The sequence below is a fragment of the Sander lucioperca genome, chromosome 6 (genome assembly GCF_008315115.2).
Source record: "Sander lucioperca isolate FBNREF2018 chromosome 6, SLUC_FBN_1.2, whole genome shotgun sequence".
Lineage (NCBI taxonomy): Eukaryota > Metazoa > Chordata > Actinopteri > Perciformes > Percidae > Sander > Sander lucioperca.
This window is the reverse complement of record NC_050178.1, coordinates 4910885-4937590: the sequence shown is the minus strand read 5'-3', so window position 1 is coordinate 4937590 and position 26706 is coordinate 4910885. Positions and strand designations below refer to the sequence as shown.

The 26706-nt window shown below is 38.9% G+C and overlaps 4 protein-coding genes across 6 annotated transcripts in view; 3 read left to right on the top strand and 1 right to left on the bottom strand.

Annotated features, from left to right (window-relative positions):
* The window catches only part of grm2b (glutamate receptor, metabotropic 2b), a 32037-nt gene extending 23944 nt beyond the window's left edge, over positions 1 to 8093 (top strand). Inside the window, exons 4-6 of the mRNA XM_031301479.2 lie at positions 856 to 1919; positions 5383 to 5593; positions 7069 to 8093. Coding sequence (XP_031157339.1) covers positions 856 to 1919; positions 5383 to 5593; positions 7069 to 7142 — 1349 coding nt within the window. The 3' untranslated portion in view covers positions 7143 to 8093. The remainder of the gene's footprint in view (positions 1 to 855; positions 1920 to 5382; positions 5594 to 7068) is intronic.
* Positions 8094 to 8873: 780 nt separating this feature from the next.
* Positions 8874 to 16145, bottom strand: rrp9 (ribosomal RNA processing 9, U3 small nucleolar RNA binding protein). 2 transcript variants are annotated; one of them, XM_031301480.2, is made up of 15 exons: positions 15909 to 16145; positions 15658 to 15752; positions 15423 to 15535; positions 15273 to 15340; positions 14719 to 14760; positions 14476 to 14602; positions 14174 to 14298; positions 13986 to 14078; positions 13764 to 13864; positions 13535 to 13669; positions 11341 to 11403; positions 11069 to 11226; positions 10726 to 10805; positions 10502 to 10575; positions 8874 to 9025 (listed from the first exon to the last, which is right to left on the bottom strand). In XM_031301480.2, exons 1-15 carry the CDS (start codon positions 15990 to 15992, stop codon positions 8923 to 8925), a joined length of 1461 nt encoding a protein of 486 aa, XP_031157340.1. In that variant the 5' UTR covers positions 15993 to 16145; the 3' UTR covers positions 8874 to 8922. The 2 variants fall into 2 exon arrangements, with proteins under 2 accessions (XP_031157340.1, XP_031157341.1); XM_031301481.2 differs by having other exon boundaries at positions 11081 to 11226; positions 15909 to 16143.
* A 134-nt stretch (positions 16146 to 16279) lies between these two features.
* On the top strand, positions 16280 to 20185 carry LOC116051236. 2 transcript variants are annotated; one of them, XM_036002106.1, is made up of 6 exons: positions 16280 to 16568; positions 16906 to 17052; positions 17146 to 17302; positions 18144 to 18319; positions 19037 to 19265; positions 19386 to 20185. In XM_036002106.1, exons 2-6 carry the CDS (start codon positions 16945 to 16947, stop codon positions 19580 to 19582), a joined length of 867 nt encoding a protein of 288 aa, XP_035857999.1. In that variant the 5' UTR covers positions 16280 to 16568; positions 16906 to 16944; the 3' UTR covers positions 19583 to 20185. The 2 variants fall into 2 exon arrangements, with proteins under 2 accessions (XP_035857999.1, XP_031157343.1); XM_031301483.2 differs by having other exon boundaries at positions 16283 to 16568; positions 16875 to 17052.
* Positions 20186 to 20305: 120 nt separating this feature from the next.
* si:ch211-213o11.11 (probable G-protein coupled receptor) lies at positions 20306 to 26013 on the top strand. Its single transcript, XM_031301482.2, has 2 exons — positions 20306 to 21016; positions 23541 to 26013. Exon 2 carries the CDS (start codon positions 23654 to 23656, stop codon positions 24932 to 24934), a length of 1281 nt encoding a protein of 426 aa, XP_031157342.1. The 5' UTR covers positions 20306 to 21016; positions 23541 to 23653; the 3' UTR covers positions 24935 to 26013.
* Positions 26014 to 26706: the final 693 nt, after the last annotated feature.

The window sequence follows — 26706 nt, the reverse complement described above, 5'->3', positions numbered from 1 at the left end:
GCGTGTAGCGCTGTATCTCTGATTATTGACTTTGGGAGAGTGTGTCTGGTCAGTGTGCTTGTGAGAGTGTTTACGGGATGTAAACAGTCAATCAGAGGTCTGGGTATGCAGGGCGTGGTGCAAATTTCCACGTAGCATCTGGCTTCCGCGTGTATTGGGATGAATCCCATCCCTGCTGAACAGGGAGCCACGTTCCCAAAACAGATTGAAGTTGTCAATAAAACCTATCTTGTGAATGCTGCATGTGAGCTGGAGCCAGGTGTTAAGGGAGAGTAGTCTACTAAAGAGGCATGATCCGCGACCTAGAGATGGAAGTGGGCCCGAAATAAAAACCGACTTCCCAGTGCTTTTTAAAGCCTCAATGAGAGTGGTAAAGTCTCGCCTTGTGCGCTCACACTCCTGAATCCGAGTGGACATGTCGTTATGTCCACAATGGACCACGATAATATCATACTATATATTGAGAATATTGGATATTGATTGAATGAATGAATACTCACATTTAGATTAAATGGCAGGAAACAAGTATGGTGAGTATTTACAGCCATTTAGCACATTACATCCAAGGACAGTGACTTTTTATGTTTCATTTTAATATTTTTGAAAACCAATGACAATACTAGTAAAAAGTACAATACCACTGGTATTATTGTTAATATTACTACTATATACCATCCTTCAGCAGGGTGAAGGATTGTATAGTAGTACTGTATATACACACATCACATAACTCATTTAGATACTGATCAGACTATGATTTTTTCAAGTGTTTTTATTTTGTATTATTCTTGTCTTATTGTCTCAAGACTTATGGATCCTTTAAGTCAACGTTACTGTATTTTTGCTTCCCACCAGCTCCTTTCAGACCTGTGGACACACAGAACATGGTGCGCTTTGACTCTTTTGGCGACAGCATCAGCCGCTACAACATCTTTCATTACCACAAAGAAGAGGGGAAGTTTGTCTACAGGAAGGTGGGCTACTGGGACCAGAACCTGACCCTGAACACCACCCTGGTACCCTGGCCTGACCTTGTACCACCCACCTCCCAGTGCAGTGACCCCTGCAGGAAGAACGAGGTGAAGAGCATGCAGCCTGGAGATGTGTGCTGCTGGATCTGTATCCCCTGTCAGCCCTACCAGTACCTACAGGATGAGTTCACCTGTGCTGACTGCAGCTTCGGTCAGTGGCCCCTGTCTAACTTGACTGGATGCTATGATCTGCCTGAAGAATACATCCGGTGGGAGGATGTGTGGGCCATTGGGCCCGTCACCATCTCCTGCCTTGGTATACTGTGTACTCTGTCGGTAGTGGGCCTGTTCCTCAAGCACAATGAGACGCCTGTGGTTAAAGCAAGTGGACGTGAACTCTCTTACATCCTCTTGTTGGGAGTGCTGATGTGCTACCTCATGACCTTCATCTACATCACCAAACCTTCCACTACTGTTTGCACCCTACGCCGACTAGGCCTGGGCACCTCATTCGCAGTATGTTATTCAGCTCTTCTAACCAAGACCAACCGTATCGCTCGTATCTTCAGCGGGGTGAAGGATGGAGCCCAGAGACCGCGCTTCATCAGCCCCGCCTCCCAGGTAGCGATCTGCGGCGCTCTTATCTCCTGCCAGCTGCTGGTGGCTGTTATCTGGCTGCTGGTGGAAGTGCCAGGGGTTCAGAAGGAGGTGAGCCCGGAGAGGAGAGACGTGGTCACCCTAAAGTGCAGAAGCAGGGACTCCAGCATGCTCTTGTCACTCACCTACAACTGCATCCTTATCCTCCTCTGCACCGTCTATGCCTTCAAGACGCGAAAGTGCCCTGAAAACTTCAATGAGGCCAAGTTCATTGGGTTCACCATGTACACCACCTGCATCATCTGGCTTGCTTTCCAACCCATCTTCTATGTAACTGCCAGCGACTACAGGGTAACTATGAAAATGTTTTATAAAGTCAACTTAGTGTTTATAATATATATTTCTAGAAATGTCTCAAGCCCACTGTTGTGGAATAATGTAAACAAAGTATATAAATGAATCCCTAGTGTGTGTATTATTCCTATAGAAGAAGGTGTCACTTTCACATTCCATTTGATCACCATCACCCAGACTCATGAAAGAGCAAGCTTTCATTTCATGTGGGCTGAAGGATCTTTCAAGACAAGAACAAAGATTCTGGAGACAGATCAGACTAGAATATAAAGATAGAAATAATTAATGACAGTCAAACTGATTCATTGAATCGTGGCATTACTAAATGTTTCATGACACATTTCAAGTGCAAATGATGATTTTTGGAGATGTATCACAGTTTTTGTTATTAGATGCCAAAACTAAATCATAACTGGCCCTATGTAGTGACTCACCAAGTACCACTATGACCTGTAATAAATATGATTGTAAGCAGGGACATGGAGCGCTGGCTCATTTAGTGACACTGTCTCCCCAATAGTTAGTTGGGAAGATGACATATCAGCTACAGAGTTGTTACAGGGGGATAACGTTTTGCAGACTTTAGCATTTACACAAATGCTAAAGGCTCATTTTAACCCGAATCTCATAAATGACATTAATTGAATGGGCTAAACTATTGCTGGACTTGTTTGAAATGCTGCAGCAAGCCAAAAATAAGAATATGCATGTCATTTTTCCAAGTAGAAAATGTATACCCGCAAGGACAATTTAATGTATTTACCCATGTAGTGTAAAATAAGACAAATTATATAAGACAACGGGCATAAAGCTGACGCACCGATGGCAGACTCAAAGCTACTGCCACACCATTTGGTCAGGGTATGCAACAAGGCCTTGGTTGTGCAAACAGATTGGGGGAGGTCTAGATCACACAAGCTTTGTATCATCATGAGGTACCTCAGGCTTTTCATGTCTGTAGTGATCAGCCTTCCTGGCACCCAAACCATGAACCGAAAACCTTTATCTTTCCTGATCCCCAGTGGGATTTATGAGACCGGCTGAACATTGTAGAATAAAATAGAGTTATTGAAAGAATGAGAGATTTGACACTGTAACAGAGACCTTGATGTTTGGTTATGTGTGACACCAATAATAATGGATGTGGGTTGAGTTGCCACATTTCAAATTAGGGTTGGATAGCACAGACATATTCTAATGAGAGATTAGCCTTGTTGCCTAGTGAATCATGATGAACTCAAGGTTTCATAGATGGAAACAGATATTCTCTTACATTCATAAACGTGGATATTATTTCAAATCTCTTTCACCTGTACATTTTATTCTTATTTGAAACATAATCACTATACAAACAGTCAAGACCTGACATATGAGCACTATATATTGGTTAACTATACCTTCATACATTTTGTTTTATTATAAATAAAATATCAAATAAGAAACTGCAGTATGGAAAGAAAATAAAAATAATTTAATAGAAAATAATTGATAATATGCAGTTATATCCAAATTAAAATGCAAATATCTGTTGAAAACTATATAACAAAAACATAAAATGAATTAATAAATATAATACAATATTTAAAAAGGCACTGAGTTAAGTAAAACGTGTAACCTCATTCTCTTTGCTGTCAGTTTTAAAGTAAGAACAGAAGGGTTCACACAGTGCTACAGTATTTTCTATTATTTGTATAAAGAACTGTTAAATGGAAATAGTTTCATGGTATAAAGAGATAAGGAGCTGCAGACAAAAGAGTGAAGCAATATTACCTGCAGTCTTGATGGTGTTTTTACCAGTTCATTTTGTCTAGAGGACTTCGCATATTTCTGCAGTGCTGGTGTTGTGCGGAATGTTTAGGAGGGATTTCACTTCATGCTGTGGTTCTGCAAATAGAAGTTCCTGGACTGCAGGGGTAACCAGTGGGGTGGGAAGAGATGCTGCTCTGGAAGATGACCCCAGCAGTCAGCTCACATTAGCAGCTCAAATATGACTAACAAGGCCCTGACTTTCCAGGACAGCAAGCTGTGCTAATTCTTCTTCTTGACCACATATTCATGCACATACAGATACAGTTAGAATAGCTAATATTCATAATTGAAAACTTCACACACACACGCACGCACGCACGCGCACACACACACACACACACACACACACACACACACACACACACACACACACACACATACATAATTAAACATGGAAATATTTGCAAATAATTAGAATAATAACTGTATGAAACAGACATGAGCAATTTCTGTTTTTGTATGATTGCAAAATATGGCAGCTTTGGGCAAATTTCAGACAAATCCTCAATATTTGGAAAATTTCAAAGCTACTAAAAACAGTTAAGCACATGATGAGATATAATCATATGTGTTCATTATTGAAAAAACATTTGTTTGAAGAAAACAAGAAACCAATCAAAGTTGCAGTTAAGACATACCCCTACACCATTTATTTCTAAAGAGACCAACAAGATAATGCTAATAATTTTTTTATTTATTTATTTGCAATACAAGACAATTCTGGTTATAACTGAGTGGTTAGGATGTGGTAGGAAAGATGAAGGACATAAAGATAATTTGTGACTCACGTGTTAAGCCAGGTGAGGTGAGAGTAGGAGGAGAGGTGTTTTGTTGGAGATGATCATTCACGCTTTCATTTCCTCTCGTTTAGATTACTGCAACAGTCTTTTTACCTGTTTGAGTAAGAAGGAGCTTTACCGTCTCCAAGCTGAGCAGAACTCTGCTGCAAGGCTTTTAACTCACATTAACAAAAGAGCACACATCACACCTGTTTTAGCATCACTTCACTGGTTACCAGTCCAGTATAGAATTAAATTTAAAATCGTGGTCCTTACTTTTAGAGCCCTGCACGGTCAAGTTCCTTCCTACATCTCTGACTTGATACAGCTTCATACTCCCGCCCGTAGTCTGAGGTCATTAGGTCAGAGGCTATTAGTGGTTCCCCGCACTCAATTTAAAACTAGAGGGGATCGATCATTCCAAGCAGTGGCTCCTAGGCTGTGGAATGTCTTGCCTCCCTCTCTACATTGTGTGAATTCTGTCAATTTTTTTAAAAAGCAATTGAAGACTCTGCTATTCAAGGAGCCTTTTAGTTAGTCAAGGGTTTTTTATGGTTGTTGTTATATATGTATATAAATTGGACAGGGAGATCACGATTGCTTTGGGAGAGACTGTTTAATGATTTGGGGATAACTACAAAAGGGGCAAGAGGGAATTCCACTGATTGGATTAAATATTTGTGAGTCCCCAGAATAGGAAACAAATAAAACTGTGAGAACTGACTGGATCAGAGGCTGTAGTGAACTAACAGGTGTGTCTGGAGTGCCGTGGCCAGGAAACCTTTGAACAAACTTCATTAGTTTTTTTAAAGACAAAAGTGCCAAGTGCCAACTGATATGTTAATCATCACGCACTTTCTGTCTCCTCACAGGTGCAGACCACCACCATGTGCATCTCCGTCAGTCTGAGTGGTTCGGTGGTTCTCGGCTGCCTCTTTGCCCCCAAAGTTCACATCATCCTGTTTCAGCCCCAGAAAAATGTGGTCTCACTGAGAGTCACAGCCAACCGCTTCAGTGCCACAGTGTCTGCCTCTGCCACTGGCTCTGCCTCTGCCTCCGCTCCCGGCTCCAACTACTCTAAAGGTATCCACTATATCTGGTACTCATTGCTCTATCTAGTACTTTAAAGAAATTGTAAACACCAGCACAAAGGCATCCATGTTAATGAATGTTTCTGACTGGACATTTTATCACAAATTTTGACTATATCATAGCAATGTTTTTTTTCTTTTTGCAATTTTAGCTGCAACCTAATAGCTAGCAACAGTTAACGTTTCCAAAATAGGACATACATAATTTAATTTAGTATCAAAAAAGAAGTGATGAAAACAAAAGTATATAACAACAAACATAGCATAGATTGTGCAGGAGAGGTAAGAGACCCGAGAGGGCATATAGTAAAATCTCCCCTCTAACATTTACAATTTATCCTAATACTAGCTGTATTTGTGAAATGTATTAAGTAAGCTGTACTTATGAAACGTCCAGTTCTACATAAAGATACATGTTTGATAGATATTAATGTTAGAAATGGTTAACAGATTGAATTACTTGAACAAGGAAGGCTCATGGGCCATGGCGATTTAATGCAGTTGCCAATCTTTAAAATCTTTTGAATTAATAACAATGCGATCAACAAGAGAATTGCAACATTTCATACATTGAGCACTTGCAATATGTTGTACTTAGTAAAGCACCGCCATACGTTAAAACCCAGACAATATTGTACGTTTTTTCAGATTTTTTTTCTCTGGTTTTGCATCAGTGTGGCTAAGCAATTAAAATCCAGTTATTAAGTTTCTTTTCATGTTGGATAAGAGTAAGTCTTATCTAAAGCTCATTAATAAACACAACTAATTCACAGCACAAATTTCATAAATAAACACAGACACAAAGTTTACATAGTGCACTGAGTTTGGGAGAGCTCAGACTGCTTTTAGTCTCAACCACAACTGTGCATTTAAAGGCTTAATGGCTAGTTCAACTGTCACTGCTTCACCTGGACTAAAGACATCTTAGTCATACAAAATTAACGTTTAATGTAACAATATATACTAGAGTATTGTTACTGATGCATTCATGTGTTAAGTAGCATTTTAGTGTTGTATCTAGTCGGGCTGGAGCTCATTGTAACTGCATTATACACTGGTGAGTAGTTTAATCTGTAACAATGCAATGTCATATTTTATCAGCTGGTCGTATGTTTTGAATGCAGAGCCCTAGTCAGCAAAGTAGCTGTACACAGTAAATGTAATAAGTAATAAGTGGAGTAGAAGTATCAAGTAACTAAAACGGAAGCACTCAAGTAACGTTAAGTATTTTAAAAAATGTGCTTAAGTATACTTACCTACTACTAGTGTATCATACTGTAAATGTAGTTACTTGTTACTTTCCTCCACTGCTAAGCTTGTAAAAAATAATGGAACTGTGAAAGAAACTAGCTCTAACCAGCACACACTTTTTGCTTCTCACTTTAGCTCACAGTCTGGTCTCTGATCAGTTCTGTTTCCTAACAGTGAAAAAGTTTGCCTGGCTAACTGCTGATTTTCCTCTCCCAGGATCAGCCTCTAACTACGTGCCAGCAGTTTGTAATGGCCGCGAGGTGGTAGACTCTACAACGTCCTCTTTGTGAAAAAAGGTTCCTCTCTAAGCACACCATGAGACCGTGCCATCAAACAGGGCTGTGTATGAATGAGCCCCCATGCCATCCAACATGCTGCAGAGAGATAACTCTGTCTGGGTAGGCTGACTGACAGTGGCAAGGATAACTCTTTAACTGTGAAAGCTAAATGATGTTCCTACAGCGAGCAGTATGTATCAATTGTAAAGCATTTTTGTATAGATTTAATATGCTGTGATCTCCTTGGTTTACAGATAGATGTGATTAAATGCATCGTGCCTTGTCCTAAAGAGTCGTGTTGTCAAATGGGTGGTTGTGAAATAATAGTGTTATACAAAACAAAAGGCTGTTCTTATCTTGTACTTAACAGTTCTGTGAATATATCCAAATGTTGTAGACAAAAAAAATACTATGAAATAAATGTAGCCATTCTGTTCTACAAAATATGTGACTAACCTTAGTGAACATGATGAAAAGTAGGCAACTAGACAATATAAAGGACGTGTTAATGTAGACTGGTATAACAGTTTGTGCTTTCCTGTAATTTATGTAAATAAAACGTTTTTTTTTTTTTTTTAAATATTAAAAGATGAAATACCGCTATGTTTGAGTTCACCCTTGCAATTCTTGACACTATTCAAACTAGCTGCAGCAATTCAGAGACAATAACAGCTTTCGCACAAAGGGTTTGAGTTTTTTCCCCGCTTCAAAACCAAATTAACATACTTTAAAATGTCTTTAGTTGAATCAACTTATTGGATGGCTTCTTATTTTACCAGAGTAAAGAAGCAACAGCTGAAGATGTTATTTTTTTTCCAACAGGCGCAGCATGTTTTTTTCATCTGCTCGATTACCAAGACTCGTATTTGATGCATAGATCTCTAAGCTGTGACTATTGCTGTAACTACTAGTCTAGTATGTGCAATTATACATGTACAGTGCCTATAAAATGTATTCACCCAACTTGGACTTTTTCCATCTATTATACTCATTGGAGTTTCCTGATATTAAATTCTAATATGCATCTACAAACAACCCAACCACTGTATGCCTGGTCTGTTTTTACAGATTGTACATTAAGTAAACCTGCAGCCCATCCAGAAGTCAATGTTTAACTGTAAAAGTGGAAAATATGGTAGAAATGGTATTCCCTCCAAACAGTTATGTACAAACTATTGAATAATGAATATATGTATGAGTAACAGAACTAATTATGAACCAGTGAAAAGGACACCTGCAGAAAAAAATAAGAAAAGTGCAAATACTAAACTAGCCAGGGTTATCACTGTAATGTTATTTCTGATATAACATTGGGGTTATGCTGATGAATCACTAATGTAACATTGGGGTTATGCTGATGAATCACTAATGTAATTAAAAGGATTTCAGCACACTTGTGCAACTGTAAATTGCATTCATTGATAGCTACAGTAAAATAATGCTTGCCTGTAGAGTACAGAATTGTAATTTATTACATTACATCTTTTTCACATCCAAGAAAATTGGATCATAAGATTGTAAGAAATGAGTCTTGGTTAGTTCGGATGGGATGTACCTACGCCTACTATACAGCCTTTTCTCACTTATGGCCCAATCCAAACACAGCCCACCTTGCTCACGCTGCTGACTCCTTCACTAAAGCCGCAGGAGAAATTAGCAACAAAAACCTGTATATCTGAATATAGTTTTTAACATTTAGATTTTTATTCTCAAATAGAGAATATACAAAAATAAGATACATAGGCAGTTTTTAAACGTTTAATTTACAAAATAAAAGACACTTAACAGTCCACTATTCAGTCATCTTGGCTTCCTCTGGATTTGGAGGTTTCCTTTTAAGAGGAATAACATAGATCCCATTCTTGGCCTCTTTTAGTCTCCACCATCGACCCAACCTGCAGATAAAAACAAACAAACGTAGAATCAGAGGTAACAGATACAAACAGACTACATCATACAGATAGCATTTCAAACAAAACCTAAAAAAGAAAAAGAAATAAAAGCTTGTTTTATGATCCACTCTCCTTTGTCGTTTCAGATTGTTTTCTATGTTTTAAAACGGATCAACCAACAGTGGTGGTTAACCTCTTCTAGCAGTGCCTCAAACCTTTGTGGAAAAAGTAAATCAATGTTAATCAGACATTGAAATCAGAGCAAATACCACCCAATATTTAAAATATCTGTGTGGGATAATTTCAAACTGATCACAGAATTTGTATTGAGACCCCCCCCTCGCCCCCCAGTCTGGCTGATGATGCTGGTTGCTAGACTTCCTATTACAGAAGTGACTGGAGTTACTTTAGCCTTCAAGTTATGTTCAGACAGACAGTCAGCTCTGATTGTAAAGAGAGTGCTTTATTAACTTTATGCAGCAGAAAAACCCTCATAACCAAAATCTGCGAATCAGATTTAAACCACATCTATGGAGTTATTGGTTGGTATATTTCCCCACACAATGACCATTTCAAATGAGGCATCCAAAACTGTTTAACCCTCGCGCTTCACAAGTACAACGAAAGATGCGATCTCTACTTTCACTGAATTTTGGGTGTTTTATTCCATTTTTTAGCATTTGAAAAAAAACAAAAAAAAAAATTAAGATTTTTCAAAAGAGTGTCCTGACTGAATGTTGACCCTTCTGTGATTATCCTTCACTTAATATTAGTCTAAATAATTCAAAATTTTGGCTTTTTTAATTCAAGAATTAGGTATAATTTCCTATAAATGAGGTTTATTGACCATAATTTCCCAAAATAACTGCAAAACTAGTGGTAATATGTTGATGTTAGTAATGTGTATACACGATAGTGAAAAAAAGCGCTAAACGTTAAAAAAAAAAAGCGACAAAAACATTGAAAGAAGCGCCAAGAGTGTCGAAAAAGAGACAAAAACGTCAGAAAGTGTCGCTTTTCAGGTTTTGAGCTGGGAGGATGAGAGGACGATGCATGGTCGAATGGAAAACAACACAAGGGTTAAGATGTACTGTCAAAGGCAACAACAACCTCTGCAATTTAAATGAATAATTAATTATTAATTCCAGGTGTGTGGCTGTTTAATTATCCACTGTTCACCATAAATAATAAACATCCATCATTATGTGTACAATTTATGGAATTCACCTACATAATGTAAAGGACTTGTTCTTGAGTTCATTTCCATCAACTGATGCCATTTCAAGCTACTATCACTTCTTCCAAGAATACTGGAACAGATGAAATGTTTTTGCACCTGTGACAAAGGCTGAGAGATGGATTAACACTGCCATCTAGTGCGCATTTCATTTACTGAGCATGAACCTGCACTGCCATTTAGTAAGTTGATAGGACCTCTACAGACCGTTTCCATGGAAACATGATCATAAGTTCAGTTACCTGTGCTCCTGTCCAACTCCTGCCACCAAGAACTGACCGGAGCTCGAAAACTTCAGACTGTTGATGAAACCGGACTGAGAGAGAAAGCAGAGGAAGCGACACAATAAGATATTTTGAGACAGCTGTTATGGCGGCCAGGAATGCATTTTAAAGAACGTGTATAATTGGCTAAAAACACATCTTATGTAAATGTGACCTTTTTCAAGAGGAGGAAGTAAGCTTACCACGGGCACACTGAATAGAGGCTGCAGCCCACGGTAATTCTGGCCACACTTCCACAGCTGCACCTGTGAGTTGTGTGAACCTACACAGAAGAAACCATCGTAACTAATTGACATCACTACAGACAGCAGAACATCTTAAATATAGCTAAGCTAAACATAAATGCATCAACTGTTCTACATATGGGTTCTTGCAGACACTTAATCAGTTCATCATTCAAAAGTTCATTAATTATATTGATTAAATTTGCATTCATAAAAGACAACTGTGAAAAGAATTTAATGCGTCCAGCACATGAAGTGAATGTATGCGTCATATTAAAAAGCTGGTAAGGAGGACCCTCACAGCCAGAGGCACCTGAGGCGACTGTATCAGAGTTTTGAAGCGCTGCTACCGAGGCGACCCAATGAGGCTGCTCCAGCCCTGCATCACCATGGCGACCGTGAGCCTGCTTAACTGTGCAGAGAGGCTTCTTCTTGTTGACACTCCACAGAGACACAGAGCTGAGGTTGTTCAGAAATTGAGAGAGGGTACAGAAGAAAAAACAAATTAATCTGTCAGATTCTGAAAAAAAATGTAAAATAAAAATATGACTGTAAAAGCTGCTACTGCCTCACCCATCATCAGCTCCTGTTATCATGTGCTCCTCGTTTATGAGCTGGATACAATCAATTGAACCCCTGTAGGGAGACACAATAGTGACAAAGCAAATTATGTTATTTTGAATATTAGAAATGTAGGATTATTTATAAAAGCTAAAAAGGACATTAGAAACCAAGAAGGCAAAAGAGGAGTCATAAGACAACCCTAACAACACATTACAGTTAGAGATGCACCGATTGCAAATTCTTCAGCCGATACCAATGTGTAGAATTTTCATTTGGCCGATGTCGATACGGATTCTTGTTGTTTTCTTTTGCGACAGGTAAAACAAATAAATGTCATTATGAAAAAATATTGAACCGTCTTCATCATACTAACTTTGAATGAGCAGAAAATCAAACAAATGAAAACGGTTTAAGTTTCACTGTGTTTTCTCACCATGGTCTACTTAGTCTGTACATGGTCTACTAGGTTTGTACTACAAAGCAAGATTTGGCGTTAACGAGGTAACGTCAGGTTCAACCCAGGGTTTTGTGTATCACGACGGTGGATCACTTGTTACCAGGTTAAATCGCCGTGGTAACTTATGCTGAACACATGTTGGAGATTAGAGATCAACTGGTGTAAAAGCACCGCCTACTGACCAATCAATACTCGATTGTTAACGGCGTCACCGTTCTTAGAAGATGCTGTGGCACTCGACACACACACAGAGAGAGAGAGAGAGAGAGAGAGAGAGAGAGAGAGAGAGAGAGAGAGAGAGAGAGAGAGAGAGAGAGAGAGAGAGAGGAGGGAGAGAGAGAGAGAGGAGAGAGAGAGGAGAGAGAGAGAGAGAGAGAGAGAGAGAGAGAGAGAGAGAGAGAGAGAGAGAGAGAGAGAGAGAGAGAGAGAGAGAGAGAGAGAGAGAGAGAGAGAGAGAGACTCAGAAAAGTTAGACCATTTAGAGAGCGACAACCCCGTTAACATTCCCCGATGGGTTTTTTTTAATGAACGCATTATTTACACATTTACAGCGTTGGCTTTTTTTGCCAGCTTTCCTTCCCGTTTTAGGAAGCAGTGACTGTTATTACGTTTTGCCTGTAAAACCCTGTCTGTATTCTTCAGATGTATGTAGAATTGTAGTTTGCTCTTGGCTCTGGTAGATGTTTGCGATTGGTCAGGCTGTGCAAAACCCGCCTCTTTTATGTGAATGCGCGCGCCACTGGATTTGGAATACCTGGGTTGATTGAACTAGTTGATAACCACCGTCGTGACACAGCTCATGCGGTACCGCGGTTGTTAGGTTTGGTGAAGCCGGGTAACAAATAAATCCAGGGCATGTTGATCTTGATTCGTAGTACAGGCCTCAGGTGAAACTGACTGTTTACCGTTCTAAATTAATGCCCTACGTTAAATGAAAAAGGAAATCAGAATAGGTTACTTCCTAATGCAACTTCACAATCTCTATACTAGCTGTCTGGATTTAATGTGTTACTAATATAACCTTCTACGTAACTGTTGATGATCTATTCTTCTTACTTTTACTTTTGTGGATGTATATACGTTTGCAGGGTTGATTACTCTTTTGTACTTCTAATTCAGACTTATTATTCTTTCACTGGTCATACTCATAATACTGTAGCAACTCATTTTTACAATACTCGTCTCGTTTGCGGTATATTTTTCAGATTTGTAATAACTGTTTTCAGTTTCACCATTGCTCCCAGGAAAATCTTCAAGGGCCGGCTCCTGCGTGTCTCTCATCTCATGGTTTTTAACTGTTTATGTTCTTATTGTTGTATCAATATTTCTTCTATTTATGTCAGTGTTTAAGGAATAAACATAAACAATGTAAGATTCTTGGACAATTGTCACGCTCATTTAAAAAAATATGTATATTCAAAAGTTAATTCTTAAGACTCAATCATTACGTGCATACATTATGAATTATAAATGAAATATACGTCTATAGTATGTCATTTAAGTGACAAAAACTGGTCTTACATTATCACCTCACTACTTTTTTTGATTGATAAAGCCTTCACTGCTCACTTGGGAAAAAGATTAACTTTGAAAAGTAATACTTCCTAACTTGACAGTATTAAAATGTGCCTCTTAATTATTGTAATGCACAGTGTTTTCATATGGAACTGACAGAAGACAAGGCATGAATTCAATGGTGCAAACAGCGAGACACAAAAACAACAGAGAAAGGACAGACGGACTCACTCGTGGCCGTGGAACACCAGCTGAGATTCCTCGGCTATCTTCCACACCCGCACTGAGCGGTCCCTTCCTCCTGCAGTCACACAGCACTCACGGCTCAGACTGTCCAGTCCTGTGATGGCGTCCTGATGCCCAAAGCTACAGCGAGTCACAATCGCAGTTAAATTCACACTTTCAAGACAAATGCAGCTGCTTCGGAGTGAGATCAATTATTTTCTGATTAGTTACTCACAGAGTTTCCACATACGCATTCTCGTCCACATTCCACACCTTTATTGAGCGATCATGAGAGGCACTGTACAGATCATGAGTTCCCTTCCTGAATGAAAGACCCTGAGAAGGAAAAGACATTTAATATGATTCACAGGATGACCTCAGCACTACAATAGCTACACAACTGGTAAGATAAAAAAAGGGTTCTTCCATGTAACGGAGAGAAAGAGGGAGAACGTACCGAAACAGGCCCTTTGTGTCCTGTGAATTTATATAGATGTTTACATGTTTCTGCCTCCCAGATCATGATCAGTTTGTTCACGTCTCCAGTGGCCTAAAATATGTTGAGAAAGAGGGTCCTGTTACAATGTGATGTCGCATTTTGGCAAACTACTGGCCAAAGCAGGATGCTGAGAGAATACTACTTACCAAGTATTTTCCATCTGATGATATGGCCATACACAGGATATGCGCTGTATGTCCAACATGCCGATCCTCTGTACCTTTCCTTCCGCCAGGTATTATGTGCAGTTTCTTCCCAGTCTCAACATCCCCTGAAGATATAAGAAAAACCATGAATTGAAACTGCCAAATCAGACCATTAATCTCAGCAACAGACAGACAATTTTCATATTTATCCACATCCATTCCATTTCCCCCCCTCAATTTTCATACATACTTCTCTGTAGTATCAAAAACCATGGATTTTCAGGATTTTAATATATACTAACACTTAATGATGGAGCAGTCTTTGGCAGCAGAAAAGATGAACTTGTCATCAGAGCTGATGACCAGACAGGTAATTGGAAGTTTGTGTCCTCTTAACACCCTGATTTCTGAAGCATCCGGCGGAATGAGCTAAAAGACAGACCAGAAATTAAATAAAGAGTCAGACTGATCATAAACAGCTTTTTTCCCCTTGAAATATTAAGACATGTTGTCGAGATTGAAGGGATACAAATCCCCATACTTACATCTTTGGCAATAAGCCGCTGAAGCTTTCCTTTTTGTTCAAGCTGAGGGACAAATCACATACACAGCTAAATCAAAAACATAGACCAGTGAATGGCAATTGATCTCACATTAAATCCCAAAAGAAATACTGTGTCTAAGATCAAGGACACAGGTTTAGTTTGGAAGCCAGGTGAGGAGACACAATGAAGTCAAACCCCCAAAAAACACCTGATACCAAACCCACCAAAACACTTGCAAAACCAGGGGTGAAATAATTTGAAATAAAAATGATATTGCTGCAAACACTAATACATTCACGTGACCCAGTTGAGCATATCAACATTTTTATGTGCTCAGAGATCCACACATCTGTGTTATGTTAGCTGTTTTATTAAATTTAATGATCAAACTGAAATTACGGCCACTAAAATAAACGCACAAGAAGTACAGGGGTGGTGGTGGACAGTGACAGGATAATTAAAAGTGAGGGGGGTCATGTCTCATGTCACTAGTGGCAATTACACTCTGATGTCTATGCCACTATGATGTACTTTAATACATAAAGCAGTCTTACCACATCTTCTTGAAGTCTTCCAGCAATCAGATCAGTCTCAAATGAGTCTTCTTCGGCTTTATCTTCCTCTGATGCATTCAGATCACACAATAAATACATAGTCATAAAGTAATGTTAGACCTCTAAGTTATGATGTTTGGACAAGCATACCTTCTTCCTTTAGCTGTTCGAGGTAAAGTTTGGCTAATCTAAGCTTCTTCTCCTGTGGTGTTTCCTCATAATCAATCTCTTCCTTGGAATGTCTTTTTCTGGGCACTACAGGACTGAACAATAAGAAACAAAAGCACAACCAATTTACAACTGCTGTGTTAGTTAAGTGCTTTAAAATCGGGACCAAACAGCGGTCATCAATGCATAACCCCAAGTAAGCACATCAGAAATTAACCTCTCTGTCTCAGAGTCGCTGGAAATCTCTTCGTTGTGTTTGGAGTTGGGTTTCTTGGCTCGTAGTTTGCTCTTTCCACCTGAGTCCCCATCAGCCTGCAGCAGGAGAAAGAAAAGGGAGCGTTTGTAATGGCATACAATGAATGACCGAGTTAGGACAGCTAGCTAGAGCTGGTAAATCGCATGTGTGAACCTGCTGGTTTGCTAACGTTACTCGGGTTTAGCTTACTTGCTAACAGTCAGCTCACTTACCTTTCGTTTCAGCACTGCTGTATTTTTCCCCTTTTTGGCAAATTTGGGGTTTTCTTTTTTCTTCATAAAGAAAGGCGAAGACATTGTGACAAGCGGCGTTTCAAAGTAAACTGTAGATATAGTTAACTCATCAACTTTCTTAAAGGCAGCAAGTCAATATAGAACCCACATGGGTACACTGCAACCAAACTAGGAAGCTGAAGTCACGTTTAAAGACAGACGGCGATTGGCTGATCTTCACAGTTCCTTCAAAGCGCCCCGCCTTTTCTTAAAACTCAGAATTTCCATTGGTTCAATCAAGAATTTAGATGAGCAGGAAACTGTACTGAGGTAAAATACTTCCCTCGGGGAATAAGTTTTCGCAGCTTTGTTCCGCACATAATTGTAAAAAATATAATTTTCACAACACAATAATTTTTTTACAAATGTATACCATGCACACTAAAAGATCAATGCAGGAGCAGTATTTCACACATATTTAACCGAAAACGTTTTGCGCAGCTGTTAAAAATTAGCCGTAATTGCATCAGGATCTATGTACTGCACTACTGCAGTAGTACTACTACTTCCTCTACTACGCAGTATTTGCATTTACTGTGCTGGCTCTGTCCTCACTGAGTGTGGTTACAGTTTATCCGTGAAGTAGAGCTGAACGGCCAGGTGAGCCTCCTCTGAACCGCCTAACATTACATATCGCATGCATTTGATAATGTATTGAAAAGACAGTTTGTATCACTCAGTGGCTCTAGCTGGAGGCAATCTGGAAGCTAGTAGGAGGGGTTGAGGAGGCAGGGGGAGGGGGATGCGACGTGAACTAACTTTTCATCTTTGTCTCAAATGACTTACTGTAAAATGAACAGTCAAACAACGTTGAGCGAATGAAAAAGTTTTACTCAAAAGTTTGACTCCATCTTGTGCAGAAAAGCAATGCTTGATGTGTCAACTGATCAATCTTTACTCTGCCAGATTATTTTTTTTTAACCCCATGCCACCCAAGAGAGACGCAGGAGCGGGTCCAACACAACCACCAGTCAAGATGATAAAAGTCGGCCCTGATGCCCAGGAATTTGACTGTGATCCAATGGAGGATAAGTACAGGTTGGCTCAGGAGTCCAGCTACTCACCTCCTTTTCCAAACAACGAGGTGAGAGATGCTATTTCATTGTGCATAAAAAACAACTGTTGTTTACCTTACTACACATGGAATCTGTTCATGTGATTTCTTCTCATTTGGCAGCATGAAACCATTGAATTTGATGAAGAAAATATTGCAAGCCCAGGCATCAGAACAGACACCATCAGTCTCCTCATGAAAATAGAGCAACTGCAGGCACAACTCAAATATGAACGCAGATGTAGAATTTTGGCCGAGAGAGAGCTGAGGGAGCTGAAAGGTGGGTGGAAAAAGATGACTGTTAATTAATGAATTAATATAGCCAGGGAAGGCGTAAAACATGTGTTGGGCTTTTTAAGGTTGATGCTGATATTGTTTTAGACAATATTAGACATATTTAGATATTTGTTTTTGTTTTGTTACAGGTGATGCTTTATTATTTGTGTCTGTAATTTTGGAATTAAATGCAAGAAGGCTTCTACGAAAAAAGAAAAAAAAATTCAATTTGGTACTAAATAAAAGGACACTTTTAATTGTCAATGTAACTACAGTTAATAGTGTAACCTACAGAGTTTTTTAGTCAGTGCACAGCAGATCATGTAAAGATCTTATACCCGTCTACAGGCGAGCATACCATTGAATGTATTTTGAGAATTAACTCAGTAATTACTGAAAAAATGAATGACTTTATCTGTGAATAAATTGTCCTCTTCCAAGGATATTCCTATTGGCCTTACAATTGGTATCAAACTGCATATTTAATTTCAGGAAATTATTTAGCAAATTCTAAGAAAATTACAGACCTGTTAAAAAGTATTACCAAATTAAATAAAAAGGATTTATTATGTTTTACATACCTGTAAATACGTGTAGGGATAAGACCACCATGTAGAGAGATAAACATATAATGAGCAGTTAAATGAAAGATGAAAATGTGAAATTGTTGTGATTTTCTAGATACTTTTTTTTGGCTGTTGGCATGTCAAAAGTTTTGTCATTGGGAGGGGTTCTACTAAAATCCTAGCTAAGGCCCTGAGCTACATGCCATCTAATGTTAACTATTGTATGAATAAACTTAACTCTGTTTCAGCATTTCTAAAGTGGTTTGACACTTTTTACAGAGATGAACACTCTCATGATGCAGATGAGGCACACAGCACATGAACTGCGAGTCACTCTGGATCATGTTCTCCAAGGAGGCGAGGCAGCAGCAACACCGCAGAACTCTCAAGATAAAACTATCTCTTTCCTGGCTGATCCTGAGGATGAGATGAGGGAGGATCATAATATCTCAGAGGTCAGTGCTCATATACTCCATGTCTTCTAATAACGGCACAATTTTGGGAAGAATGCTCAGTTCACTTAAAGTGCTCATATTATGCTTTTTGGTTTTACCCCTTCCCTTTATTGTGTTATATATCTTTTTGTGCACGTTATAGGTTTACAAAGTGAAAAAGCACAAAGTCCACCCCAAAGGGATTTACCATCTCCAACAGAAAACACTGTTCACAAACTGCTTCTAACAGCTCTATTGTAGTCCAGCATTTACTTCCGTGACGAACTTGCGTCACTTTGTAACACACGTCTACGTATACTCTGCAACTGACTAGCTAGCTGTGCTGACCTAGCTACTGTGCATGTGCGACTCCCAACAAAGATGGAACAGAAGTGAGATGCCTCACTGTAGCTAAAACAGAGAGCTCAACACACAGGGTGAAAAAAGGAGCTGCAGCAATGACAACAAACAAATACAACAAAAATATAGTGTTTTTTGAAAATTAAACCACATAAACCTAGTCTGGTACAAACTCTAAATTCAATTATGAAACTGAAAATGAGCATAATATGAGCACTTTAAATTCTGTTATCGTTGGAGAGCTAATTACCAGTGCTCCTGTTTCAAGATTTTCCAGGTAATAGGTATCAGACAATTTTACAAAAGTGATGGTGTCAGATTTAGCCATTAAAGCATCTTAAAACATTTATAGTTAACATTTTTCTTCTCTGCCCACAGGACGATCAGAACTTGTTGTATCTCTCAGAGAATCTCCGTGTACCAAGAAATCTTTATGAGCGTATTGCAGAAATCGCAGACTACAAAAAGTACACGTCGGCACTGCTGATGATACTTTTTGACAGAGAAACGTTGGCCACACACTCTCTGCAGGGCCGGAGGAACACCTTTACCGGGGAAGATTGCCACAAGCCTCAACTCCCCCCTGAGATCTTGAGAAGTATAATTGGTAAGATAGAGAACATTTGTTAATTTCAAGCACACAGACCTTCTTGGTAGATGCTCATTATTTATGAATGTGATAATGCAAAATGGTGATTAAAATAGTTTGTTTTGCTTCTTCTTGCAGATCATGTGACACTCAAATTCGGCGTTGATAGCAGCCAAATAAAAACTGCAATCCGCACAAAGTTGAATAATGAGGACAAACTATTAAAGAAGAGACTGGGTATGGGTAAAGCTGAAAACAAAGCTATTCAAAGCTTTTGCCAAGATGCTTCACTCCTGCCTGAAAATGGAGAAATGAGAAATGATTCTCAGGTATAACGTTTGGTGCCTTCATCTGTTGGTCACCAGTTTTTCATGATGCCTGATAGAAATGTGTGACAGGTTGCAGGTTTTTTAATCCACCTGTCCTGTAGTTTATTCAGTATTGGTATCTCGTGCTTGAAGTTAGGTAGCCTAGTTAGTTATTTTTTTTAACACTTTTTAGAGTTCTTCGTTTTTTACAGCTGTTGTTGTCGGTTGTGTGTTCGAAACGTGTGAAGCTTAATCTGGTGACTCTACCAAGACGTTTAACAGCACTATAAAATGTCACGTGTACTCGTCAGTGGTAAAAACAAACAAGTGTTCTTATTTCATTTGTGTTAGTAAGTGGCTGTGTCTAAATAATAAGTATGTGAAGATGTTCTTTAACATTTATACTGTTATAACTTTGTGTTTTTAAAAAATAGGGTTGCCATTTGTACCCTGTTGTTCATGACAAACTGCATTACACCAAGTGATACTGTGTTTCTAGAATAGTTTTGTTTGCAGTTGCAAAATATGCTGTACGTGATAATTAATCTCCCTGCTTCCACAACATCTATTACATCAGTTCTCTGTTTGTTGTGCTTACCTACGCGAGGGCCAATAAACCCTTAGAACTGATATCCTTCTGTTATCTTAACTTGGACCCTTTCTTACATCATTTACATACATTTGTTTTCCCAGCAACCAATAGGTGTCAGCGCCGAGCCTTTTGTTACACTCCTATTTAACCAATGATCAACTCTCAAACTACTGTTTTTAAATGGTTACTATAAAAAAAAAAAATCAATCAATTAGGAATACAATTAACTCCATTTTAAGAAGATTGTAAATTGGTGAATTGACTGAGCAAATCCAACCAATCCTTTAGTGCGTGTGTGTGTGTGTGTGTGTGTGTGTGTGTGTGTATTCTCTGAAGCGCTGTAGAAGAGAATAGAGGAACATCTGTAAAGACAGGCATAGTGGACAGTGTGTGACAGTCACTGCCACATACTGACTGATGAAAGAGAGTGTGTGTGGGACATAGTTAATGTCAGCGGGTGGTGGTTTGATAGAGTCATCTTGTCTTGAAAGATGTGATTTGAACAATCACCAATTGCTGGCTCCTCCCCCCCCCCCTACTTTAGCTCAGCCAGCTGTGTTGTCTCAGTGGAAGCACAGCACATCAACTCTCTGTCAGTGTCAGCGCTCCCTGGGGTCCTTTACCAAGTCTCATATGTCTTTGTTTTTTTGGGGGATACTCTACGATTTTTGTTTCCCACAGTTTTTGCATTAGCTCCTAATAGATCTCTGTAAGGTGGACCAGCACTCTTATACACCAGAAAACAACACCTGAGCACTGAGTTTGATTTAAAAGATTCACAGAAGAGTCATCACCATAATTTGGAAGTACTCAACTTTACAAAAGTCAGAGAAAACCTTTTGGAGGAGCTACAGCCAATTTGTCAAAATGTAAGCGTTGTTTGGTATGTTTTTGTGTAAGTAAGTGGTTATGGCGTTATAAGACTAAGCTTAGATAATGAGTGGGGTTCATATACAGCAATATAAATGCTGACAACATGTTTAGTGCATTTGATAATTAAAAAGAATACAAGTAGGCTCTATAATGTTTTTCTCTTATCACTCCAAATTCCTGAGAGCTTTAGATTCCTTATTAATTCTTTCATCATTTATCTGTTATGTATATCTGAGGCTGACATTAAAATATACAAGAGGCTTGAGAATTACCAACAGAATAGTTTGAGTACCATGCATGTGTTTGAGAATGTGAAAGATTGAGGAAGATGTTTGAGTCAACAAAATTGAAGGTCAATGTTACAAATCATATATTGATTCGAAATCCTGGCATATTGCAATCTGGTGAAATTTTGATTAGTAATAAATTTTTAATTGTAGAAATGAAATCTATTGGGTTAAGACAAGGGCCGTAAGACATTTAAGAACACTCTGAGGTAACTGATGATATAAACCAGTGGTATCTAAAATAATATAAACAATTCCTGGTGGTTTTGAACATGAACTTTTAGCATTACAAATAACAGACCGGACAAAAAGGTCCACCCATCACACATTGTGGCCCTCAAATGGTTACTCATACCTGGATATGTAGGATAGGGCCTTTAATTGTGATTTTACTTTGACGTCTTTGGTGGAATCTGAGGCACTCTACAATTACAATATTAGCATATGTACATCAACATGTTGCTACAGTATATACAGTAATGGAAATGTACTGCAATTCATATACTATTTTTTGTGTCTTTTTTTTCTCAATGAGGCTAATTATGTAGAGCAATGCAAAACACATCCTCATCTTTCACTTAAATTGCATCTACTGAAACTACTGAAACACATTTTGTATTACAATAGTCCATTTAGACATTGAAATCTTTTAGATATTTAATGCTCAATATTTTCTTTTCATTTTGCAATTGGTTATTAACATGATTTAGAAGGTCATAACATAGAGTGAGATTATGGGGTTTCTCTGGACAGGGCAAAATACTCTGTAACATGGATTTATGAGGGATTTAAAGACCTGCATAATTCCGTCATCCTCGTTATAATGTAGAAAAAATAGTGAAAGAGAACATCTACAACAGAGGCAAAATCCACTGCATGTTTCGATGTTTAAATAATTAAATAAACTGTAAATAACTAGACGCTGAAAATGGTCATCCACTTCAGGAGTAAAATCTGCAGACAAAGGATGTAGCATGTGCTGCAAGAGCAACATTATGACAAATGCGGACACCCTTACATAATATGCATGAGAATGTACATGTAGTCCTTCCTGGGGATAAATCTGACTGAAATATGGCATGCCAATAGCTGTTCGCCAGAGAAGATTACAGCAGGGGAGAGCATCACTGGATCACAGGCAGCGAGTGATCACATGTATTTAGGACACAGCATGCTCCACAGTCTGAAACCTGATTATGATTATCAGCACAAGATGGTGGATGTATGTAGTGGCACATTAAAGGCGCTACAAAGAGATGAAAAGCAATAATGCAGAGAAGATGTTTGAAATTCAGTTTGTGCATTTGCTGAATTTTGTTAAATTAAAATGCACAGTAAACACACAGAATATACATCCAGTCAATGCTTTCTGGTTGTTGTTTTTTACAATAAACTACTCAATAGTCAGGGGTCAAACTTATCCTGGTAAGAGGTTTCCTATTTGATGATGCTGTGCAGGGTGACACTGAACACATACTAATCAATGCAGCCAGTTCCCTGCAGCTGGGCTACAACAAGCAAACTCATTATCTTATATTTCAAAAGGATGGGGACGGATGGAGGAGAGACAGGGTGTCCTCCATGAATTATTCCTATTGATCATGTCCCTCGCTCACTAAAAGAGTGAGCATCCCTTCTTAAATATTCTCACAAACAGTTATTGATTTACTTTCCAGTACCTTTAAGGTATTTATGTGTGTGTTCCTTCGAAGGTCACGAGGCTGCAGTGAGGATCTCTGAATGTTTATATTTAACATGTAGGCCTAATTAGGCATCAGTGTAATCAATTCAAATTTCTGTTTTGATACATTAGCGAATATTAACTGTGCCTTTCCCAGAACCACTAAACTGGACAGGGCTTAAAGGGGAGATCCTCTACTTATATATCAAAATATTAGTTTACTTGTCATGGTAAGTGATACCGCCTGAAAAACAACAACTGTATCTTCTGTAGCTCTGGAGGAGATTTGTCAAGCCTGATGAACACATAGTGTTGTCATCAGGGTTATCTCCAAATGAATGTGAATGTAGCTCCGTATCTGCTTGATGTGTTAATAGGAATCTGTTTGCTAACATGTTAACCATATCAACTTAAAAGGTGTAGCTTGTTTTCGCTGCACCCAAGTGGTTAAATATTTAGTTATTGCAGGTTTAAAGATTTAATGTAGTCTTTATTAAACATGATTTGTCATAAACGTTAATATTTAATTGCACTTTATTTTCTCCAACACAGGAGTGAAGACTATTTCCTTTGATGTCTGAAGGATGCTTCCGCCTCATTACTGAACAATGGGGAAGTCCGGAATACAGATGTGTACTTTTACTATGAAACCTTCACTATGAATCATGGAGGAAAACAGTTCATTTCTGAACCCTGAGTACAATGACAGCACCACTGTTTGGGCACCAATGCCCTCAGCTCCCAGCAGACAACTGGGCACCCTTCCCAACCCGCAGACACACTTCAAGGACCTGACAGGGATATTTTTCATGGTGACCCTGAATGTTCTGGCACTTCTATCCAACACTGCTGTTCTGGTCGTTGTCATAAAAGCTCCTCATCTCAGGAAATTTGCCTTTGTGTGCCACCTGTGTGCAGTGGACCTGCTGTGTGCCAGCTTGCTCATGCCTCTTGGTATTGTGTCCAACTCTCCATACTTTGCTGGTGTGGTGTTCACTATACTGGAGTGTCAAGTTTACATCTTCCTCAATGTAATCCTCATAGCTGCCTCTATATTCACCATCACAGCCATCAGTGTGGAACGTTACTACTATATCGTCCACCCCATGCGCTATGAGGTCAAGATGACCCTGAAGCTGACTTCAGCCGTGATAGTGATGGTGTGGGTGGCCTCTGCAGTGCTGGCGTTGTCTACTGTGTTTGGGTGGCCATCTTACGGCAGCCTGAGCTCCATCAGTGCTGCACACTGCTCACTGCACTGGAGCCACAGTAACCACAGACGAGTCTTCTCTGTGTTCTTTAGTGTCACCTGTTTCTGCCTACCTGCTGTTGTGATTTTTGCTGTCTACTGTAATGTATACAAAGTGGCCCGTGTGGCTGCCCGCCAGCATGGACCTCTACCCTTGTGGACAAACAGTCAAGTGAAACATCGCTCTGACTCAATAAACAGCCAGACTACCATCATTACAACCCGCAACACCCCACGTAGGATTATGCGTGACCGGCCTTTTGGTGGAGGTAAAGCTGCTCTCACTCTGGTGGTTATTGTTGGCCAGTTTCTGATCTGCTGGCTGCCTTACTTTGCCTTTCACCTCCATCTGATGTTGCATGCAACTCCCAAGATTCCCGATGACCTGAAGGAAACAGTCACTTGGCTGGCATATTCCTCCTTTGCTATTAACCCATTTTTTTATGGGCTTCTTAACCGGCAGATCCGGGAGGAACTTTGTAAGCTGAGACGCTGCTACTCAGCCCGGCCAGTGGAGCTGGCCGTCTCCAGCCATGAGGGCTCAGGCCATGAGAATTTTCTGCAGTTCCTCCATAGGACCAGCTGCACAGTAGAGACACGTGCAAGTTTTACCACATCCAGTATGAGAAGCACTCTGGATCAAACTGGGCAGACTGGTTTCAGGATACCGGGACAGATCCCTGAAGAGTTCAGTTAGATACATATACCTCACTGTTGTGTCGTAGCATTGGCAGCCTGCTAGACTATTACAGCTATAAGATTAAAAAAAAGTGATCCAGAGTACTTAATGACTGCAATATGTCTGTAAACTGTAATAGCAAACAGTGAAAGCTAACATACAGCATCAGGAAATTAATTGTTTATGAAACTTGACATAGCCTACTCTTATCCTTTTATCTAAAGAGTATACCTAGAAACAATACTGGAATAGAAAGCTAATAGACGTTGTTTCTTGAATTATTGTTTCTGTATTTGTGGTAAAACTAGTAGCGATAAAGTTAATAATCTCAACCCTTTGTTTTAACTACTTAAGCAAAGCTACTTTATTTTTTTTATTTTTTTTATTAAAAAGTAATGAGCACAAATATTGGATTATACTTGAAGTCATGACAACATAATCAGTATACAGATCTTCAGGTAAATACTATATCAGAATTTATAATTAGGATGAGAGTGGGCAGTCATTAATTTTTCACAAGTTTAAAATGAGGCTTCAATATAGCAGCGATATTGTTTTGTACAGGTAATTCAGTGTTGTTGTGTTGTATTGATGTTGCAGGAATTTTTGTGAACTTTATTTATTGTACTCAAAAAAGAGACACATTACTTTTGTTCAAAAAATGATAGTTTCTTATCGCTTTAAATGTGCAAATAAACATTGGTTACTTTAATAATTGATATACTGTAGATTTATTAGCATTCAATCTTACTGTACATCACTAGCAAGCAATATGTAAATGTTAGAACATTGGTCTGTACTAAACAGATTAGATGTATCCTCAGGGCAAGACAGTTCAAGTATCACATATGACTGGCTAGTCAATCTCGTAAATGAGGTTATTTTCATCAATATTGTTGTATTTTCTGACAGCAGATAATAATTTACTACACTCACTGTTCATGTATAATCATTAATCTTACAGGGAAAGCCTGTTACAGTGAAGGGGCAGCCGGGTGTAACCATGAGATCAACAGCCAGCCTCCCCATCATCAAAGTCCATCACGTGTCCTGTCAAAGTATCATGGAGCTCAGTTGCTTTGGAAAATTGTGCCAGCTAAATGCTCTCAAATGTAAAAGGGAAATTCCTATCTCTCTCTGATCACAAAAATACTCAAAAACAGCCATTAGCAACACCTGCATATGCACCATCTCTGTATGTTTGACATTTTTTCTCCGTGCAGAAAAGCTTTGACTCCTGTTCTCTGTGTCCTCCAGGTGTCCACTTATAATATATAGAATACAATATAACAAAATGAAGTATCAATCCTACATTTATAAGGCCTGTGACTAAGACTGAACCCAGTTAACACATGATTATATAAGGAGAAAATGCCATTTCATCAGATGAAGTGGTTGTCTCTAATATCCTCTTAATATTTGTACACTGGCAGATCAACAACTGTTTATATTTTCATACATTTACCTATGAATATGACTTACTTATCAAATATTGTACATATACAATGATGGTAGACCTATATGCAGTTTTTTCTTTTAAACTGGGTAAAGCATCATTCTTCTACGATCAGTGAATGAAGACAGATGATAAAATGTTGATGTGGGTAAATATTTTGCAGCTCTCCCACAGATTAGATTTAGGGGATATCATCAGATAGACATGATAATAGGCGACAACTGAAGAGAGCAGGCTGAGCAACATTTTCACTAACCCTGTAAACACATCTAGAATTATAAACATACTGTGTAAATGAGTAAAATAACCGCTGCTTTAATGTCAGTCAAGAGAG